General features: G+C 39.8%; 1 protein-coding gene across 1 annotated transcript in view; it reads left to right on the forward strand.

Annotated features, from left to right (window-relative positions):
- The window catches only part of SLC25A13 (solute carrier family 25 (aspartate/glutamate carrier), member 13), a 273994-nt gene that overhangs the window by 190508 nt on the left and 65749 nt on the right, over window positions 1-17737 (forward strand). Inside the window, exons 12-13 of the mRNA XM_006834264.1 lie at window positions 7835-7887; window positions 9760-9840. Of these exons, the coding sequence (XP_006834327.1) occupies window positions 7835-7887; window positions 9760-9840 (134 nt within the window). The remainder of the gene's footprint in view (window positions 1-7834; window positions 7888-9759; window positions 9841-17737) is intronic.

Raw genomic sequence — 17737 nt, forward strand, 5'->3', positions numbered from 1 at the left:
AACAGATAGTAATAATGATGAAAATACAAATAAATTAACAACAAAACTGTTCTGTGCTACTTACCATGTGCAAACTAACAGTCTGCTTCTAGAATCCATCCTCACAGCCACTTGTCAGATTTGCCATTCAGGAGACATTAGATTACAAAAAGTTGCTCAGCAGCAGAGCCTGAGATATGCTTAAGTTTCCAATGGAAAGATTTTATTTTAGTTAAAAAATATAGTAGAAGATGTGTTGTTATATCTTTTCCTAAGCGTACCACTTGATCCTAACTACTTGATCCTTCATTGTTCAGCATATTCTGTCATGGGACATGGGACAGCATTGGACTCCTTAGCCTAATTCTGGTCTGTGAACATAGTCATGCTGAATTGTCTCTTGTAAATGAGAAAAGAATCAAGAACCTTCCTTAAAAGATAGGTTGTTGTTGTTAAGTGCAATTGAGTTGGTTCTGACTCATAGCAACCCTTGTATAGGGGTTCCAAGAAGCAGCAGGTGGATTTGAACTGCCAACCTTATGATTCACAGTCCAGTGCTGATCCTACAGTGCTACACTTGGCATAAGTGAACATATTCTACATCCTACTTTAATGTGTAGTGGCTAGGATCTTAAAAGATCATGAGCAGCCATGTAGGTAGGTTGCAACTAATGGTATCTCCACATGCAGAAGAACGAACAGTGATGAAAATTGAAGATGGTTGAAATCAATTAGTCCAGTGGACCAATGGACCCGTGGAGCAGGTGAACACCAGTTACCATGATTGTGACCATAAGAACTAGCTGATGCCCAGTTACCACACCCAGCTACTCTGAAAAGGATCACATTAGAAGGTCCTAAATAGAGTGGGAGAAAATGTAGAATGAAATTCAAAATTATCTATATACGAAGACCAGGCTTACTTGTCAGAAAGAGACTGGAGGAACCTGAGATTATGGTCCTCAACCCCCTTGAGCTCTGGAATGGAACTCACCCTCATGCCCCAATTTTCAGTTAAGCAGTAGACAGGTATATAGGGGGAACAGCAACACTAGCAGGGAATGCTCACTGTGGAATAGTCAGTCATTCCAGATCAAAAGGACAACATATACCTGAAGACAAAGTTGAGAAGAGATGGAATGGAAACAGAAGGAAATGGGATAACACTGTTGCTTGGAAGGGGATTGCAATCCCTGAAATAAAACAAATTGTATGATTTGTTGAATGTAAAACTGATGAGCTTTTCTGTTAACTTTCACTCAATTCACAATAACAAGTAATTTTTTTGTAAGATAGATAGAGAGAAATGTGACCTTTCAAAGCACAGTGTATAGCATAGATTGGTAACAATGTGTCTGACTCATGATGCATATTATCTCGTTACCAGCTGCTCCTCGGCAACCGTACACAGATGCTATGAGTCGGACTCAACAGTACTGAACAGCAGCTATAGCAAACCCGTGAATAGTAGGTCGCATTTTGTTTTACCAGTGAATAAAACTTAGTCAGAATCATCCAGTATGAAAGAGATGCAAAGCTAGATTTCCAACCCAGGCCTGTCTGCCTCCAAAGCTCCTATCCAACCTATTCACTTTGCTGCCAAGTCTTTAGAAATAAATAGCTTTAATTATGCCAACATTATTAATGAGTTTCTGTTGTAGTCCTTCCAACAGCTTCTAAAATTAGACTTCTAAGATCTTAAAACTAAAGAATAGCATAAAGCTGTTTGCCTTCCTTTCAATTCCGGAAAGAGTCCTAGAGATTAGAGGTGCAGTGGGCTAAGTGTTTGGCTACCAACCTCGAGGTCAGTGGTTCAAACCCAACAACAGCCACTCCAGTGGAGTAAGATGAGTCCATCTGCTCCCATAAAGATTTACAGTCTCAGACACCCAGAGGAGCAGTTCCACTCTGTCTTATGGGGTCACTAGGAGCCGGAATCCACTTGATGGCAGTAGGTAAAGGACATGGTAGGACCGTACCATACAGTTTCAGATACTGTAATCTTTTTGAAAACTGACTGCCACAGCTTTTGCCAGTGGAGCAGCTGGTGGGTTCCAACCTTGAACCTTTTCATTAACATTTGAGTACTTAACCACTGTGGCACTAGGACTTCTCAGACATACCATGTTGTTCTTGTTAAGTGCCATCGAGTTGGTTCCTACTCATAGCAACCCTGTATAGGGTTTCCAAGTAGCAGCTGGTGGGTTTGAACTGCCGACATTGCAATGAAACCCTGTACAGGATCGCTATGAGTTGTAATCAGCTCCACAGCATACCACCACTGCCACCATCATGAAGCTTAGAGTCCCTGCATGTTATGAACAGTTAACATATCTGGCTGCTAAATGAAATGTTGGAGGTTCTAGTCTATCTAGAGGCCCCTCAGAAGAAAATCCTGGTGATCTACTTCTGAAAAATAAGCCAATGAAAACTGTATGGAGTACAGTTCTACTATGACACATTTGAGTCAACTCAACAGCAATGGGATTTTTTATATGAAGGTTAAGTTGAAGGTTTCTGATATGGACATACTTCCTACACCTCTAGTTTACTTCTTATTTGGCTGCCCAAGGGAATAAAATCAGAGGGGACAGTGTAATTTACATCTCAATCCTATGAAATTTGAGGACAAAATAACCATATTAATATTGTGCCCTGTAAATCTTTTCTCGCATTAGCAGCCTCCTGGTAACGTAAACTTTGCCAAGGAAGTATTGCCATATGTGCTGATGGAGCTGAACTAAAAGAGAAGGATAGAAAAGTGACCACACTAATAAATTTCATTTGAGGCAGTTGGAAAATATACTGCTGTTTTGACGAGTTAGAAAGAAAGAACACACACATCCATTCTGTTTCTAATAGCTGAAATAAGTTTCCAGCACCTAAAAGAAACATTTTATTTTAGAGGCCTAAATTTTCTGCTGAGTTACACAGATGTCAAACATATACATCCTTTAAACTTAAATGCGATCACAGTGAAGTGCCTTAACTGTTTGGCTGTTTTAGGTATTACTGAACCGTGTTATTTATACCTTCCTTCTATGAAGTCCATGTAGAAAACGAGCTATGGGGACTCCTGCTTCTGTGGTTTTCATTGTCCCACAGATTATGACCCCTCTCAAAGGACCTTTACACAAGACCAATGGTGTCAAGGACTCATGGTATGGCTCCGTAGAATAAAGACTGGACTTTGAGCCACAATGTTGCAATTCAAACCTACCAGCTGCTTCTAGGAAACCCTGTACAGGGTCACTATGAGTCAAAATCAACATAGTGTCGAGGCTGACATCTGTAGTGAACTGCAGATAACCAGCAACCAATCACCTTCATTTTCCTAGTTAGCCAGAGTAGTCACCAAAAGATTCGTGCTTGTCCAGTACCAATATCTGACTCAGAGTTGTTGAATGGATTTGCATTTTGGCTTTCTTCTTGTTGAGTTGAGTGTATTCATTGAGTGTAATGAAATTTTAGAGGCTCTGATAGAATTTATGTAGCCTCCTAATTGCTCTCCTTGTCTTAGGTTTCGGCCCTTCTCTTCTGTCCTCTAGCCTCTGAAACTTTTTACACTGTGAAGGCACACAGTCAATCTTATACTTTATTTAAAAGCTACCCCATGAGTTACAGGATTTAAACCAAGCCCTCTGTGGGCCTGTGAGCCAAGCAGTGTGGTACCCGAGGTCAGAGCACAGAATCTGAAGCCCAACCCCCAGGGATGAACCTTACTCCCCCACCTACCAGGTGAGTGACCTAGGGCTGGTTCCTTACAGTCAGCCTACTCTCTTCATCTGTTTAGGGGGATAAAAAGAAATAGACTGAGTAAGATTATTGTAGAGTAAATGTCAATTCCTATAAAACACTTAGAATAGTGCCTTACACATCATGAGGGTCCCCAAACATTGGTTGTTGGTATGATTGCAATCATTATTAGTATTTATTATAAGGTCTGTCATGTGATCACAGCCTCCAGTGATCTTGCTTCTAACCTCAAATTTCTTGAGATTTTGGTGTCCTTGAGTGCACTATTCCCTCTGCCTGGATCTCCTTGTCTTCCATTCTCCTCACATCTCTTCTCTGTGGTGAACATCTGCTTATCCCTAAAGTCCCAACCCAAATACCTCCTCGTCTTTGATGCATGTCCTTCCCCTGAAACCCTGCAAGTCAAATGGCTGGGTCTCTCTTCTCTGTTTCCCTAACACTTCAATGCCTTGGACTATGTCCCTTGCACTGTGTTTTTGATAGTCTGTCCCCTTTCTGACACTTGGAGACACCTAGGGTTTCCTTTATTTCTTTTCCCTCTAAAGTGAGAATTTCTCAAGGAAAAGCACAGTTCTTGCTGTGTGCATCCTGGCTCCAAGATCAGGCACACAGATGGTATTCAACAAACGTTTGCTGAACAAATCAATATTTCTTACCTTAGTTTTAAAGATGGTGGTGGTAGTGGTTGTTTGGGGTTAGTTTTGCTTTTAACTGCATTACTAAATGTATCACGAGAAAGATCTCAAATAGCTTGAAATGCTGGCTGAAGTGATTACATCTAACACTGTAGTTATTTGACTGCATAGCCATTTTTTTATCAGTCATTTAAAAAGACTGTCACAGGCTAGTTATGGAGACAAGAGATCATTATTTAAATCGCATTGCTTTTAACCCATCCGCAGTTTTAGTCTATATTTTAGTCTATAATTTAATGATGAGAAAAATATATCCAACAAGTAAATATTTAACTAAACATTTTGATACTTGACCTGAATGCAGAGAGTAAAACAGAAATTATAAAAGTTAAGATATAGTTTAGACATCTTTTTCCCACATTTTATTAGTGGAAATTCTTGGTATATTTTCATGAAGTAATACTAAACCCTTTCTCATATTCTAGGTATCTTATTAACAGATTTAAAAAGTGAGTGTAGTTTGTTTGAGAGAGTGTTGTTGCTAGCTGGGCCCTGAGTCGTGGTTTTTCCATGCACAGTGGAATAAAACGCTCCATCCACATGATCAGCTGCAGATTGGACCACTGTGTTCCATCTACTTTCAAATAGATGGTTTTGGAAATAGACACCAGACATTTCTTACTAGTCCATCTTCGTCTGGAAGCACAGCTGAAACTTGTTCAGCCTCATAGCAACTCAGAAAGCTCCCACTGACAGGCAATGGTTGCTGCCCTTGAGGTGCATTGGCTAGGAATTGAACCCAGGTCTCTGGCACAGAAAGCAAGAGTTCTACAATTACTTTGAAGAGTAATTGTTTTGCCCACATAGTTCCGTATTCCTGTTTTTCCTCGTGTGCTGCATCAAGTCATTTGGATTGTAAAGAGCGGAATCCACTCAAGCTAGTGAGTGTACAAGGGGACCTATCGTAAGAATTCCTGAGAGAGAGAAGTTAGAAATCTCATGGACATCCGAGGCCAGGGGTTCCATTGGAGCCTGAACTGCATCTTTTGTATGGTGCATACTCTCTCTTTGTTGTTTTCATTGCTTTTGCTCTGCACTCTTTTTTCACTGACTTTGCTTACTGGACTCCTAACCATAAAGTCTGCAGTTTGAGCCCACCAGCTACTCTGCAGGAGAGAAATTAGGCTTTCTGCTTCCATGAAAATTTATAGCCTTAGAAACCCTATACAGGGTCGCTATGAGTTGGAACTGACTCAACAGCACAGAACGTAACGACAGTGACTTCCTCATGGCAGTGCTTATACATGGCTTCAGATCACTGACTACACCCAGTCATCTCCTCAGTTTCTGTCTCTGTGCTCTCTCCCTTGTCGCTAAAGGCTGCCTTAGTCATGGTCCTGAGAGAAGAATCCTGATAGGGCCTAGGTTGTTGAACGCACTGGCTGCACAGTTTTAGGTGTCTACTTCTTTTAGGTGTCAACTGTTGTCCTGTGACTGAGGGAGACTCAAACATATGGCTTTCTAAAGAAGAGGTTGCAAACTCAAATGCTTATAGGCTCTAGGCCAGTTATCTAAATGAAGGAATGAGGCTGTGTGTGAGATGCAGACCTGGTTGCATATTATGCATGTAACAAAGTTGAATGGTATGTAGAAGCATAGTCTTTAGTAAGATAGCTTAGATTTGAAACCACAGCTCCAACACTGACCAGCTGAGTGCTTGGTGAAGAAATGCTCCATAGAGTTTCTGAGGCCAGAAACCTTTAAGGGAGCAGACTGCCTCATCTTTCTCTTGTAGAGTTGCTGGTGGGTTTGAACCACTGGCTTTTCAATTAGCATCCCAATGATTAATCCACTGAGCCACCAGGACTCCTATTATTTCTCTTTATGAGAAGCTCAAATTATGTTTGAGACTTATGTGGTGGTGGTGGTGGTTATGTGCTGTAGAGTCGGTTCCGACTCATAGCAACCCCTGTACAGGGCTTCTGAGGCTGTAAATCTTTACGGAAGCAGAAAGCCTCATCTTTCTCCTGTGAAAGAGATGGTAGTTTCAAACTGGTGACCTTGAGGTTCACAGCCCGATTAGTAACCACTACGCTACCAGAGCGGCTTTGTACTATCCAATAAAACCCATCCGTATGTTGACATCCATTGAATGAGTGACGTTTAGCCTGGGACTGCTCCTGTGGGAAGACTGTCACCTCAGAAGCTGTGAGTAGACCTCCTTGTGTAGATGAACTGGAAATCTGTACTTAACTGCCCTGTTGTCCCTCTCTGAGACAGCAGTGTGATGCAAGATGTATATAATATATTCTGATCTTAGGGGATACTTTAATGTGTATCCAAGAAAAGTCTTGTTTGTTTGTTTTTGTTCATTTCATAGAAAGAACAAATGAGAACTATAATATTTTTTAGTTCAGCTATATAGGCCCCCTACCGTACCTAACCTAAAAGAGATTCTTTCCTGGCAAAGGCCACACCTTCCACCTTATACTCTGAATTTTACTTAATTCTCACTTAGCTTCATGTATACAAAACAGCCTTCAGTTTTCACTTTTCACCCTGATCTATTACTTTTCTCAGACTTGCTCAGTTCCTCCAGTAGTTCAAGCTAAAGGCCTAGCAGTGATAGTCAGACCCAGATTTTGTCTCACAACCTGCCCTTCTGAGACAGACACACACACACATAGACACAAACACACCCCAGTATATTCTATTTTCCACACAGCAGCTGCCGTTCTCTTTTTAAAATATGAATCACCACATCACTCCCCTACTTAAACCCTCTAATTACTTCTCATCTAACTTAGAATAAATCAAGCCCAGGATCCTGGCCTACAACGTGCCCAGTGCATCTGCCCCCTCCCACCTCAGGCCGCTTTCCCCCATGCTTGCTGCATCAGAAATATTCTCCCTCATCTTCAAACACACCAGGCTATTTCCGAATTGTCACCTCCTCAGAAAGGCCTCTCCCCTACTGCCACCTGAGGTCTGTCAGAGCAAGAACCCTGTTTGCTTGTGTTCGTCACCGAGTTACTGCTGTGAAATGAATAAATGGCTGAACTGTGGGCATGTATTTGGAATAAGAAAAGTGTTAGAAAAAAAAAATTATATATATATATATATATATATATATATATATACAGTAAAGTCCATGACTATGAGGGCAGGAGAAAAAGGAGCAAGCTTCTTTTGGAATAATGAGATTTCCGATATTGCTAATACCGTAGATTTACTGAAAGTGCAAACGATCCAGAATGTGAGAGGGAATTTTTCTCAGGCCTGATGTGGCTGTTAGAAGTTAGTACTTCAACATTCCATTTCAAGTATTCTCATTAAAGGTAATAACAGAAAATTGCTGCCAAGATTGCCCCGGTATGTAGGTGGTGATCCCTTCTGTATAGCTGTTGATTTGTTGCGTTAATGCTAATTTATTTCATATACTTTTGCTTTTTGTTGTTTTTCAGGTCTGTTGCCACAGTTATTGGGAGTTGCCCCAGAGAAGGCTATAAAACTTACAGTAAGTCTTTTGAATTGGTACTTCTTATTTAGGGAGTTTGTACACAAATCTAGCGGGCATTCTGGGGTGAAACAGCAAGTTTGTGTTTCCTCGGGGGTGCTAGCTAATTTAAATATAAGAGTGCTCATCACATAAAGATTTTCATTACTGCCCATTTAACATGGAGCATCCTAAGACTTGACAATACATTTTTGGTAGTTGCCACTACACAGGGTTGCTATGGGTTGGAACCAAGTCAACAACTCAACAGCACTTAACACCAACAGCATTATCATCATCGTTGTCATTATCATAGTAGCAGTAGTAGCTAAAGTTTCTCAAATACTCACTGTGTTGTTGGTTTTAAGGGCCATTAAGTTGGTTCCAACTCATAGTGCCCATGTATAGGGTTTCCAAGGAGCAGCTGGTGGGTTTGACCTGCCAATCTTGTGGTTCACAGTTCAGTGCTTATCCTACAGTGCCACACCAGGACTCCACCTACTGTGTGTTGGTTTCAAATCTCAAGCAAAGTTCAAGCCACAGTTTACAGAACAGAGGGCTAAGACTCATAGGGCTTAAATAGCCTGCGGGTTTCACACAGTGCGTGAACTATTGTTGTTGTCGTCATGTGCCATGGAGTCGGTTCCGACTCATAGCGACTCTGTACAGGGTTTCTGCGGCTGTAAATCTTTACAGGAGCAGGAAGCCTCCTCTTTCTCCCACGGAACAGCTGGTAGTTTCGAATTGCTGTTCGTGAATGGGAGAACTATAATTCAAAATCTTTTTTTTTTTGCTCCAAAGTGTGTACTCTTCCAATCACACCTGCCACTTACTAACTGGAATTTATGTGAGAGGTGTATTCTCTAAGCATTTCTCAAAGCTGTTAGGAGAGGTTTAGGTTGACGTTGGAATCAGGCCTTCATAGGCAGCATCTGTTTTGTTGTTTCCTCAATGCCTGGCTCATGTCTCACAGATAATAGTGTTTATGGAATGGATGGATATTGCATGTAAATTATGAAGGCCATGAAGTCCCAGAACATTAGGCTTCAATTTTACTTTGAGCCGTGTAGTTTTGGCACCTGTGATTTTTCTTTTTCCATCCTATTATAAGGCTACGGTACATATAATCCTGTGTGGCCCAATTTTTGTTGCCGTTGTTGTTGTTGAATGCCTTAGAATGGGTGTAGGGTTTCTGAGGAGTGGTGGTGGGTGTAAACCACCAACCTTGCGGTTCAAACCAACCTGCAGTCCAGCGCTTATTCTCTAGTGCCACATAGCTACCAAAAACATCTGATTGTGCTTTAAAATTAATTGAGAATGTCACACTTACTTAATCAATTAATGCTATTTACATTCTTTGAGAATCCTTGAAAAATTTTTTAGATACTGAATTTCTACTTAAAATGATAAAACTGCTAGCCAATTTCTTCACAATGATAAATGCTGTATTAGATTGTCTAGTTAGAAACCTTGAAAGTGATTTTTAATCAAACCTTATAAAATTATCTTTAGCATTAAACATGCTTTTAGTCTGTTCTGAATATGTTTCTATTCTTACGCTATTCTTACTGCAGGACATATTTTAATGTTGGTTTGTAAACTAGTTATCTTTTCATTTCTATTCCTGAAATATCAGGAATGTATGTATGTATATGTATATATATATATATATATTTTTTTTTTTTTTTTTTACCCTTTAAGAACTACATTTATGTTGTTAAGAGTACTTCCAAAACTCAGATTTTAAAATCCACTAATGTATGTGGCATTTGATTACTCTGATTGGCTGGCAGAGAAAAAAATAACAAAGGCATATTTACAGATGTATATTTATGCATGTTGAATGACTTTCTTTATATTTTTCATCAGCTTCTCTAAATATTTTTCTTCAAGGTGAATGATTTCGTAAGGGATAAGTTTATGTGCAAAGATGGTTCGGTCCCACTTGCAGCAGAAATTCTTGCTGGAGGCTGTGTAAGTATCTTTTGCAGATCTTGACATTAAAAAGACTTGTTTCACCTTCCACCACTACCCTGGTAAACATGTGTGGACTAAGGTTTCTGTTTAACCATAGATCCTGTCCAAGGGCAGAGTCTACTAGGGCGTCTCGTCTTTTCCTAGACAGGCGAACCATTCCTGAGATGGAAGGGTAAATCTTTCTGATCTTATTGCCTGTGAAGTCATGCCTGTTAAATTCGCCATTGCTTGTGGTTGGTTCTGCACTAGAAGTCATTTGTGGCAGAAGTGTTTGGTCTTTGAACAATCTGTGCTGGCCTTTTCTAAAATTAATGGGTTTTGTTTATTTGTTTGTTTTTTTGTATGATTTTTTTTTTTCTTCATATTTTTCTTGCTGGGCTGAGCATTAAAATGTGTTGTTTGCAGTCAGCAACCATAGCTCTCTGCTTCGCTTTACTTTACAAGTGGCTGCAACTGTTGAAGCTTTCCAGTGCTTCTAGGAGAAGAATGCTGGGGAATAGCTGGCTTGGCGTGTGTGCATTGTCAAAAAGACTCAGATGGATTGTTTTTTTATATGAATGTACAACCTGCCTTTTGTTCTCAAGCTCAGCAAAAAACTGTGTCTCTTTTTATCTCATCTACCAGTTTGTTCATGTAAATACTTTGGTAAATTAAGTTCCAATACACAGGCTGGTGCTATATTTAAAGATAAAATTGGTTAAACAAGCAGGCTTTGATCACTAGGGCAATACTAAGGGCTTCAAAAAGCTCATAGAAAAATTTAATGAAAAGATAGTGGGATTTTTCCACAAACTTTTTGAAACCCCCTTATACAATATTTCCATTTAAATCTATGTTTCATTTCTTAACAAGAAGATATGTGTTCACATTTTTAAAATCCATTTGCTCTATACAGAAGATGTATTCACAAAATGGATTTTCTTTTTCTTTTTGAAAATCAGTGAGTTTAGATTTTGGGCAATCTGATAATACTAAATGTGTGTGTGTGGAAAGGGCTTATTGTCGCATTTAGCATTGACTGGCAAGTTTCTTGGATGTAGCAAAAGCTAAGAAGTCCTAGCTTCTGGTAGTTCTTAGGAGATGGATGGAATTGGCTACTGGCTGACTCTCCTTGTGTTTGATCACTGACCTGTCATAGATGACCAGGTAGGACCCCTTGTTCTGTAACTTTAGCAGCATTCAAGACAGACTAGGAGAGCCTGTAATGTCCTCAACAAAAAGTGCACACAATAGTAATCAAAGAGAAATAGTAGGAGTTGCACTAACTGCTTTTCTTGGTAATGGATATTCACTCAAAAACCTCCTTCTGATTTCCATTTTAGTCACCGTCATTTCTAATTGTGAAGGAGATTTATTCAAAAATTATTTATTATTTCTAACCCGGTCCTTTGGTCTATTGCAGGATAGCAGCTTGTATAAGTTCAGTGAGTTTCAGTAGATGAGGTGTTTTTGTTTTGCCTTAAGTAAGATTTTTAAACGTGCTGTGAAGACATGATTATATATCTCTGAAAACATTTTAAATGTAAAATCAATCATACGATACTACTCAAGATTTTGGCAATAATCATAGCATGTTGCCTTGAAGTTTATTTTCTTTTTCATGAAAGGATTTTGCTGGCGTGTGCACCTGGGTGCCAAGGAGATTGGTTGTGGCATGTATTTTCTACTGTAGGTGGTCTTGTTTGTTCGTATGTGGTGGCCCATTTCAAACACAAAGCACAGGTTGGCATCAGAAGTGGTGCCTAGTCATTGTGAAGAACTGTAGCCCTTTTTCAAGCCTGACCTAAACACAGGCTTAAAATTGGAGCCACTTGGGCTTTACAGCTACTTAAAATATCTGTGAGATGAGGTTTGCCATCCTTCATCTCAGAGGCGGTAGACAGTTGGTCCTTGGTTGTTTCAAGTTGCCTATTTTGGATCCTCCCTCTTAGTCCTCCCTCCCCCACCCCCCCAATGTCATTGCTTTAAGAAGAGCTTATTTTCAGGTAATCAATCCTGTAAGTACCTTTAGACCTCAGAGTGGAGGGCTGAGTAACTCCATTTTTAGTGTGTTGTTAAGTAACAGCAGCATTTCTCTTTGCAGGCACTTTTCCCATAACTGTTGCATGTCATATACCTTAGAAAGCCGCTGTGAGTTCCACAACCTCACCTGTCCAATCGGGAATACAAAGGGTCTTGGAAAGTTGCATCACCTGAGCAATTCCACTTCTTAGTTCACCCAAGCATTGCTAGGCATTGATTTGTTAAGTCCCTGGGGGATCTCACCTTGCTTCATTATTACTGAGAATTTGGACACATGGCTGACTTTTGCACTTATAGACAAAGATTCTCATTCCTTTGAACAAGGCTTTTTCTACTTTATAATCTGTTCGCTCCAAAAGCAAAGAAAATATACAGGGGGCTTGTTGTTTCATAACTTATATATAAAATTTAAAGTTTCTAGTCATATATATATATTTTAAATGTAAGTAATAGTAAATTTAGAGGAAAAGAAAATTACTGACACCTAAAGGAATAAAATTAATACTTAATAATCAATTCCTTATTTATTATTTTTGATAAAATAAGATCTGTAACGGATGAGATTTTTATATCATCTTTTATTTCACTGATGTATGTAAATGACAATATTGTAAAAGAGTAAAACTGATTTTTTTTTAATTAATTGTGGTGAGATTAATTTTATTGGCATATGAGTTAAATTTAATAATTGTAGGAGTTCTGACAGAACCCTGTACCCTAAGACTTTCCCTTACAGAATATATATATACCTTCAGACTTCCTCCTTTCTCCATTTCTTTCCATTCTTCTCCTTAGTTGTCTGTCTGAATTGAGGACCACCATTTCCAGTTCTGTTCCCATTGGCTTTAAAATCTGATTATCTCTGTGTATGTCCTTGTCGTAACTTCCATGCTATTGAATTAAGAAAATGGCGTATGTCCTGCTGTATGTTCTGTAGATTGCAGTCCTTAATTAAACAAAATAAGTGTTCACTACAGGCATCTAATACAAGAGAAGGTTGAAATCCCAAGGGGCCTGGGATCTATAGACTTTGCTGCTTTGATCTTAGGAAGGTCATCAGGATAAAGATATATAAATGATGCCATGACTAGTTTTAAGGAAGAAATATAAATATGTTGATTAATATGTTTGGCATGAAAATAAATCTAACTTGAAATAAAATTATATTAAACCAGAAAAAAAGTCCAAAAACTATGAAACTGTCTTATAAATAACTAGCAAAGATTCTTTACACACCAATAGAAAATTGTAATAATATTCTATAGTGTTTAAAAAGACAAGCATGCATTTTGAACTTCAATCCTTTGATAATGAGTTTTCAGGTATTTGTTGTTAAGTGCCGTCAAGTTGGTTCTGGCCCCTGCTCGCTTGGTTCCGTTGCAACCACGCCGCACTCTTCTTTCAGGTATTGTTGTTGTTGTTGTTGTTAAGTGCCGTCGAGTCGGTTCCGACCCATAGCGACCCCGTACAGGGTTTCCGAGGGTGTAAATCCTTACGGGAGTAGAAAGCCTCATCTTTCTCCCGTGGAGCGGCTGGTAGTTTCGAACCGCTGACCTTAAGGTTCGCAGTCCGATTCGTAACCACTACGATCAAATACAAATATACACACATACACATGTAACATATATGTGCTTATAGAGAGAGATATAGACGTGTGTGTGTATCTGTGCATGTATCTGATGTTGATAGGAGGTTTGTCTTTATTTGGAGTGAGAAGAATAACTGATTGGGTCACATCACTGGTTCTAAAAGGAACTGGTAAGATTATCACAGTTGGAAAAGCCTGGAATGAAGAGCAATTTTAACTGCTTTTCATTGCAAGTCACTGGCTCCGATTCTGCAGGATGTGCTTTCAGTACTTAGGGGATTCCATATTTATGATAGTTTATTGCTTGTTTGTACAGTCAAGATCAGGTAAAACTTTTAAGGTAACTTTTTTGTACTCATCTTTTTTACATTACATTCAGTTGCAGTTAATTTTTAGTACTTTAACAATTACTAACAAAAAGATATAGACACACTTATACCTACCATCTAGCTTCAGAAGTCAGCCTTGACAAGTGCAGCTGGAGGCCCTGGTGTACCTGTTCCAATTGCCTTATTGTCCTTTACCTCCAAAAACATTACTTTGCCCTGAAATTGGTGTTTTTCATTCCTGTGAATATCTTAATCCTTCTTACAATTTATTAGTGTTGTTGTTGTTGTTGTTGTTGAGTGGGTTCCAGCACTTAATGACCCTGTCCGTGGAGTGACTGGTGGGTTGACCAACCAACCTTTCTATTAGCAGTTCACTGCTTATCCTGTAGCACCAAATCAGGACTCGTGTGTTGTGTTATCTGTAAGCAATATAAGAAGAAGTGCAGCCAGAGTCTGCTCCTTGGAGGCCAAGATGGCCAAACTTCGTCTCTCATACTTCAGACATTTTGCCAGGAGGGACCAGTTGATGGAGAAGGATATCATGTTTGGTAAGGTGGAGGGTCAGAGAAAAAGAGAAAGACCCCCAATGAGATGGATTGGCCAAGTGACAGCGTCGATAGACTCAAGCATGGCAACAGTAGTGAGGCTGGCCCAGGATCTGTCAGTGTTTCGTTCTGCTGTTCATAAGGTCGCTATGAGTTGGAACCGACTCACTGGCACCTAACAACAACAAAAACAAGCAATATAAAGGAGTCCTGGTGTGGCGCTGTGGGTTAATGCACCAGACTTGAAAGCCATTTGAACTGCAAGGTCCGGCAGCTCAAGCTCAACAGCATCTCCTCAGAAACCCTATACAGGGTCACTATAGGTCAGAATCGACTCGATGGCACTTAACAACAACAACAAGAAGCAATGTAAATGTGTGATTTAGAAAACTGCATTGTGGACAAGTACTACAGGAACAACTCAAAAGATTCCCAGATTGAGGTCTTTGCTTTTTTTCTCTTTTATCATCAGTGCAACTCATGTTCTTTGGTTGTCAGAAGAGAATAATAAATGGGACTATTACACTTGGCCCTTGGTACCCATGGGAATTGGTTCCAGGATCACAAACCAAAAATGAAAATCGCTGCCAGAGAGTCAATTCCGACTCATAATGACATTATACAGGGTTTTCGAGACTAAATCTTTACAGCTGCAGCAGCTTCATCTTTATCCCATGGAGCAGCTGGTGGGTTGAACTGTGGACCTTATGGTTAGGATCCCTTATATAAAATGGTATAGGATTTGCATATAGCCTATGTATGCACATCTTCCTGTATACTTTAAATCATCTCTTGTTGTTAACTGCTGTTTAGTCGATTCTGACTCATAGCGACCCTGCATAGGGTTTCCAAGGAGCAGCTGGTGAACTTGAACCACTTAAATCATCTCTATATTACTTATAATATCTAATGCAATGTAAATATTATGTGGATAAGCACTTTATACCCTCTTTCTTAGCTTTTGAGGGATTGCTTCATTATTTTTAGGAGCATTTCCCTCCCTTGTCCCCACCATGCTGGTGAATATTTTCAATCTGCAGATGCAGTATTCGTAGCTATGGAGGGCAAACTGTATTTTCAAATGATGTGATAAGACATTTGCTGTTTGTCTGTTTTATGTTTTAAATCCAAACATATGTAGATTTATAGGAGTCCTGGTTGTATGATGTTGTATGATGAGTACTCGACTACAAGGTTGGTTTGAACTGCTAGGTTGTCGGTTTAAAGTCACCAGCTGATCCTCGGACACCTATGAGTCAGAACCGACTTGACTGTTCTTCAACAACAACACAGGCATGTTACCAACTTATGGGAATTTCTTCTCTAAATGAAACTAATTTCTTTGGGCATATAATCTTATTTCTCTTATAACTGATATTGAGCATGTATTCAGTATCAGTTATAAGTCATATAAAGTTGCAGCCCTCCCTGTACACCCCCTCACAATATGCCTTACTCGGCTTTCTTTCTTTCTCTCTTCCCTCACTTAATGGACACATCTGCTCTGGCATTCAGAGCAGGTGGGGTAGATTGCCCAAAGTTGGTTTGAGTCCTGCTTTTGTGATCTTTCTCGTCCCAAGGTCTCCTGTGGAGACGTGACCTCACGGTGTACTTTCTGGAAGGCAGAATTTTTATTTCGTTGCTCAGGTCCTTGTGCACATACCCTACTATTTCTATGATAAATATAGAATGATGTGAGGCTCAGTCATTAAGTTGAATTTCTGTGAGGTTGTGCCTGTATGACATGTCAGGTAGCTGAGATTTATTATGTGTTATAATGATGCTATAGAAATAAAGTTATTATTTTTTAATGCTTATAGTTTTATAATCCATTTATAGTTTAATGAAAAAGCTACTGATTAGTTTCATTGCTTTCTATGTGTTATTGTTATTGAAATTGTTCCCTGGGAGATTTGTGTGTGTATGTATAACTCTCAAAATATAAGAATATAATTGTTTTAAATTTGTACTTACACTTTACCTGTTTCTCCAATTCCTAATGACTCTAGGGCTCAGCAATTGTACCAAGTATTATGTCTGGCCTCCTGTCCTTGTCACGTATAGTCACTGCTTTGCCATTTGAGAAGGTTTTTCGTTATCACTTTATGCTGCCAGCTAACTGCATCATGGGAACTTTTGGTAAATATTGACTGAACTGACCCAACTCTAAACACTGATGAGGGACCCATGTCTCACTTTTGTATCTCTGTGCTTAGCATTGTGTTTGATGCCTGGGAGATGCTTAAAACATACTGATTAAACATGTAAATACTTTAATAGACTAAAAGATATTGATAGGCTTCCGGTTGGCGGTGGCAGAGCAGAGTCTGGTAAGGAAGGCTCCATGGGGGAGGGGCTGAAACCCAGAAACGCAGCTCTCATGAAACTACACCAGAGCTCAGGATCTATCATAAGGGTCTGGGCATCAGTTTCCCACAACCGCAATTGGAAAAATCACAATATAAGGGAAAACATTGCATTTTAGAAATCGGCATGAGACTACCTCTGTGGCCATCCCGCCCGCCCAGGCAGAAGTCAGAGGGTGGGACTACAGACAGACCGGCAAAGGGAACCTGCACTAAAAGCAGGGAAGCAACATTTGCAAAAGGAGGTGTGGAGGCATTTTACACGTTTTTTTCCTCCTCTTTTCTGTCATGCCCTCTTTGCCCAGCCCGGACGCCTTCAGGTGGGTGGGTGTGTACCCCCAAAAAAGTCCAGCATTGAGACCACAGCCTTCCCACAGCATAGAGAGAAAGAGCTCCGTCGGTCCAAGGGCAAATCGTTTGACTGCAGCTTTTACCTTATGCCTGTGGGTCCCAGCCCTAAAATTAACTTGTGTGGGACAGTTAACTCCTGCCTACACAGGACGAAAAAAAGCAGGTATGGTCTGACAGACAAAACATGAACAATCTGTAAAAATCCCAACATAAAAAGATGCAACTATTTCAACAATTACTCTGTGAACACACAGATATTTAACTGACCTTCAGAGACAAAAATAGTAAACAATCTTTCTTCCACTAACTTCTCAATATCTATCTGTGCACTTCTACGGTGGTGACTAGAGGAGGGGCCTGAGCAAGTGGACACCCCAACACACTACAGGAGGCTTCTACGGTACACACACACATTTTTATTTTTGTTTCAAAGTGGAGGCTCTTGCCTCTGCTTTTATATTGCTTATATTGTGGACCTTTTGACCACACATTTTTCCTAGAGGTGGGAGCTTTTTCTCCCTACATTACCCAAGAAGAGACAGCAATCATGGCCATATAGCCAAGCTACAAGCATACCCCATAATATTCCACCATTGAGACAAGAGCCAATAACAGCTGCTAAACATTACATCCTCACTGACCAGTGAGGATAAAATAGAAGAATTCTACCAACTTCTTCAATCTGAAACTGAT

This window comes from Chrysochloris asiatica, unplaced genomic scaffold (genome assembly GCF_000296735.1).
Source record: "Chrysochloris asiatica unplaced genomic scaffold, ChrAsi1.0 scaffold00010, whole genome shotgun sequence".
Classification (NCBI taxonomy): domain Eukaryota; kingdom Metazoa; phylum Chordata; class Mammalia; order Afrosoricida; family Chrysochloridae; genus Chrysochloris; species Chrysochloris asiatica.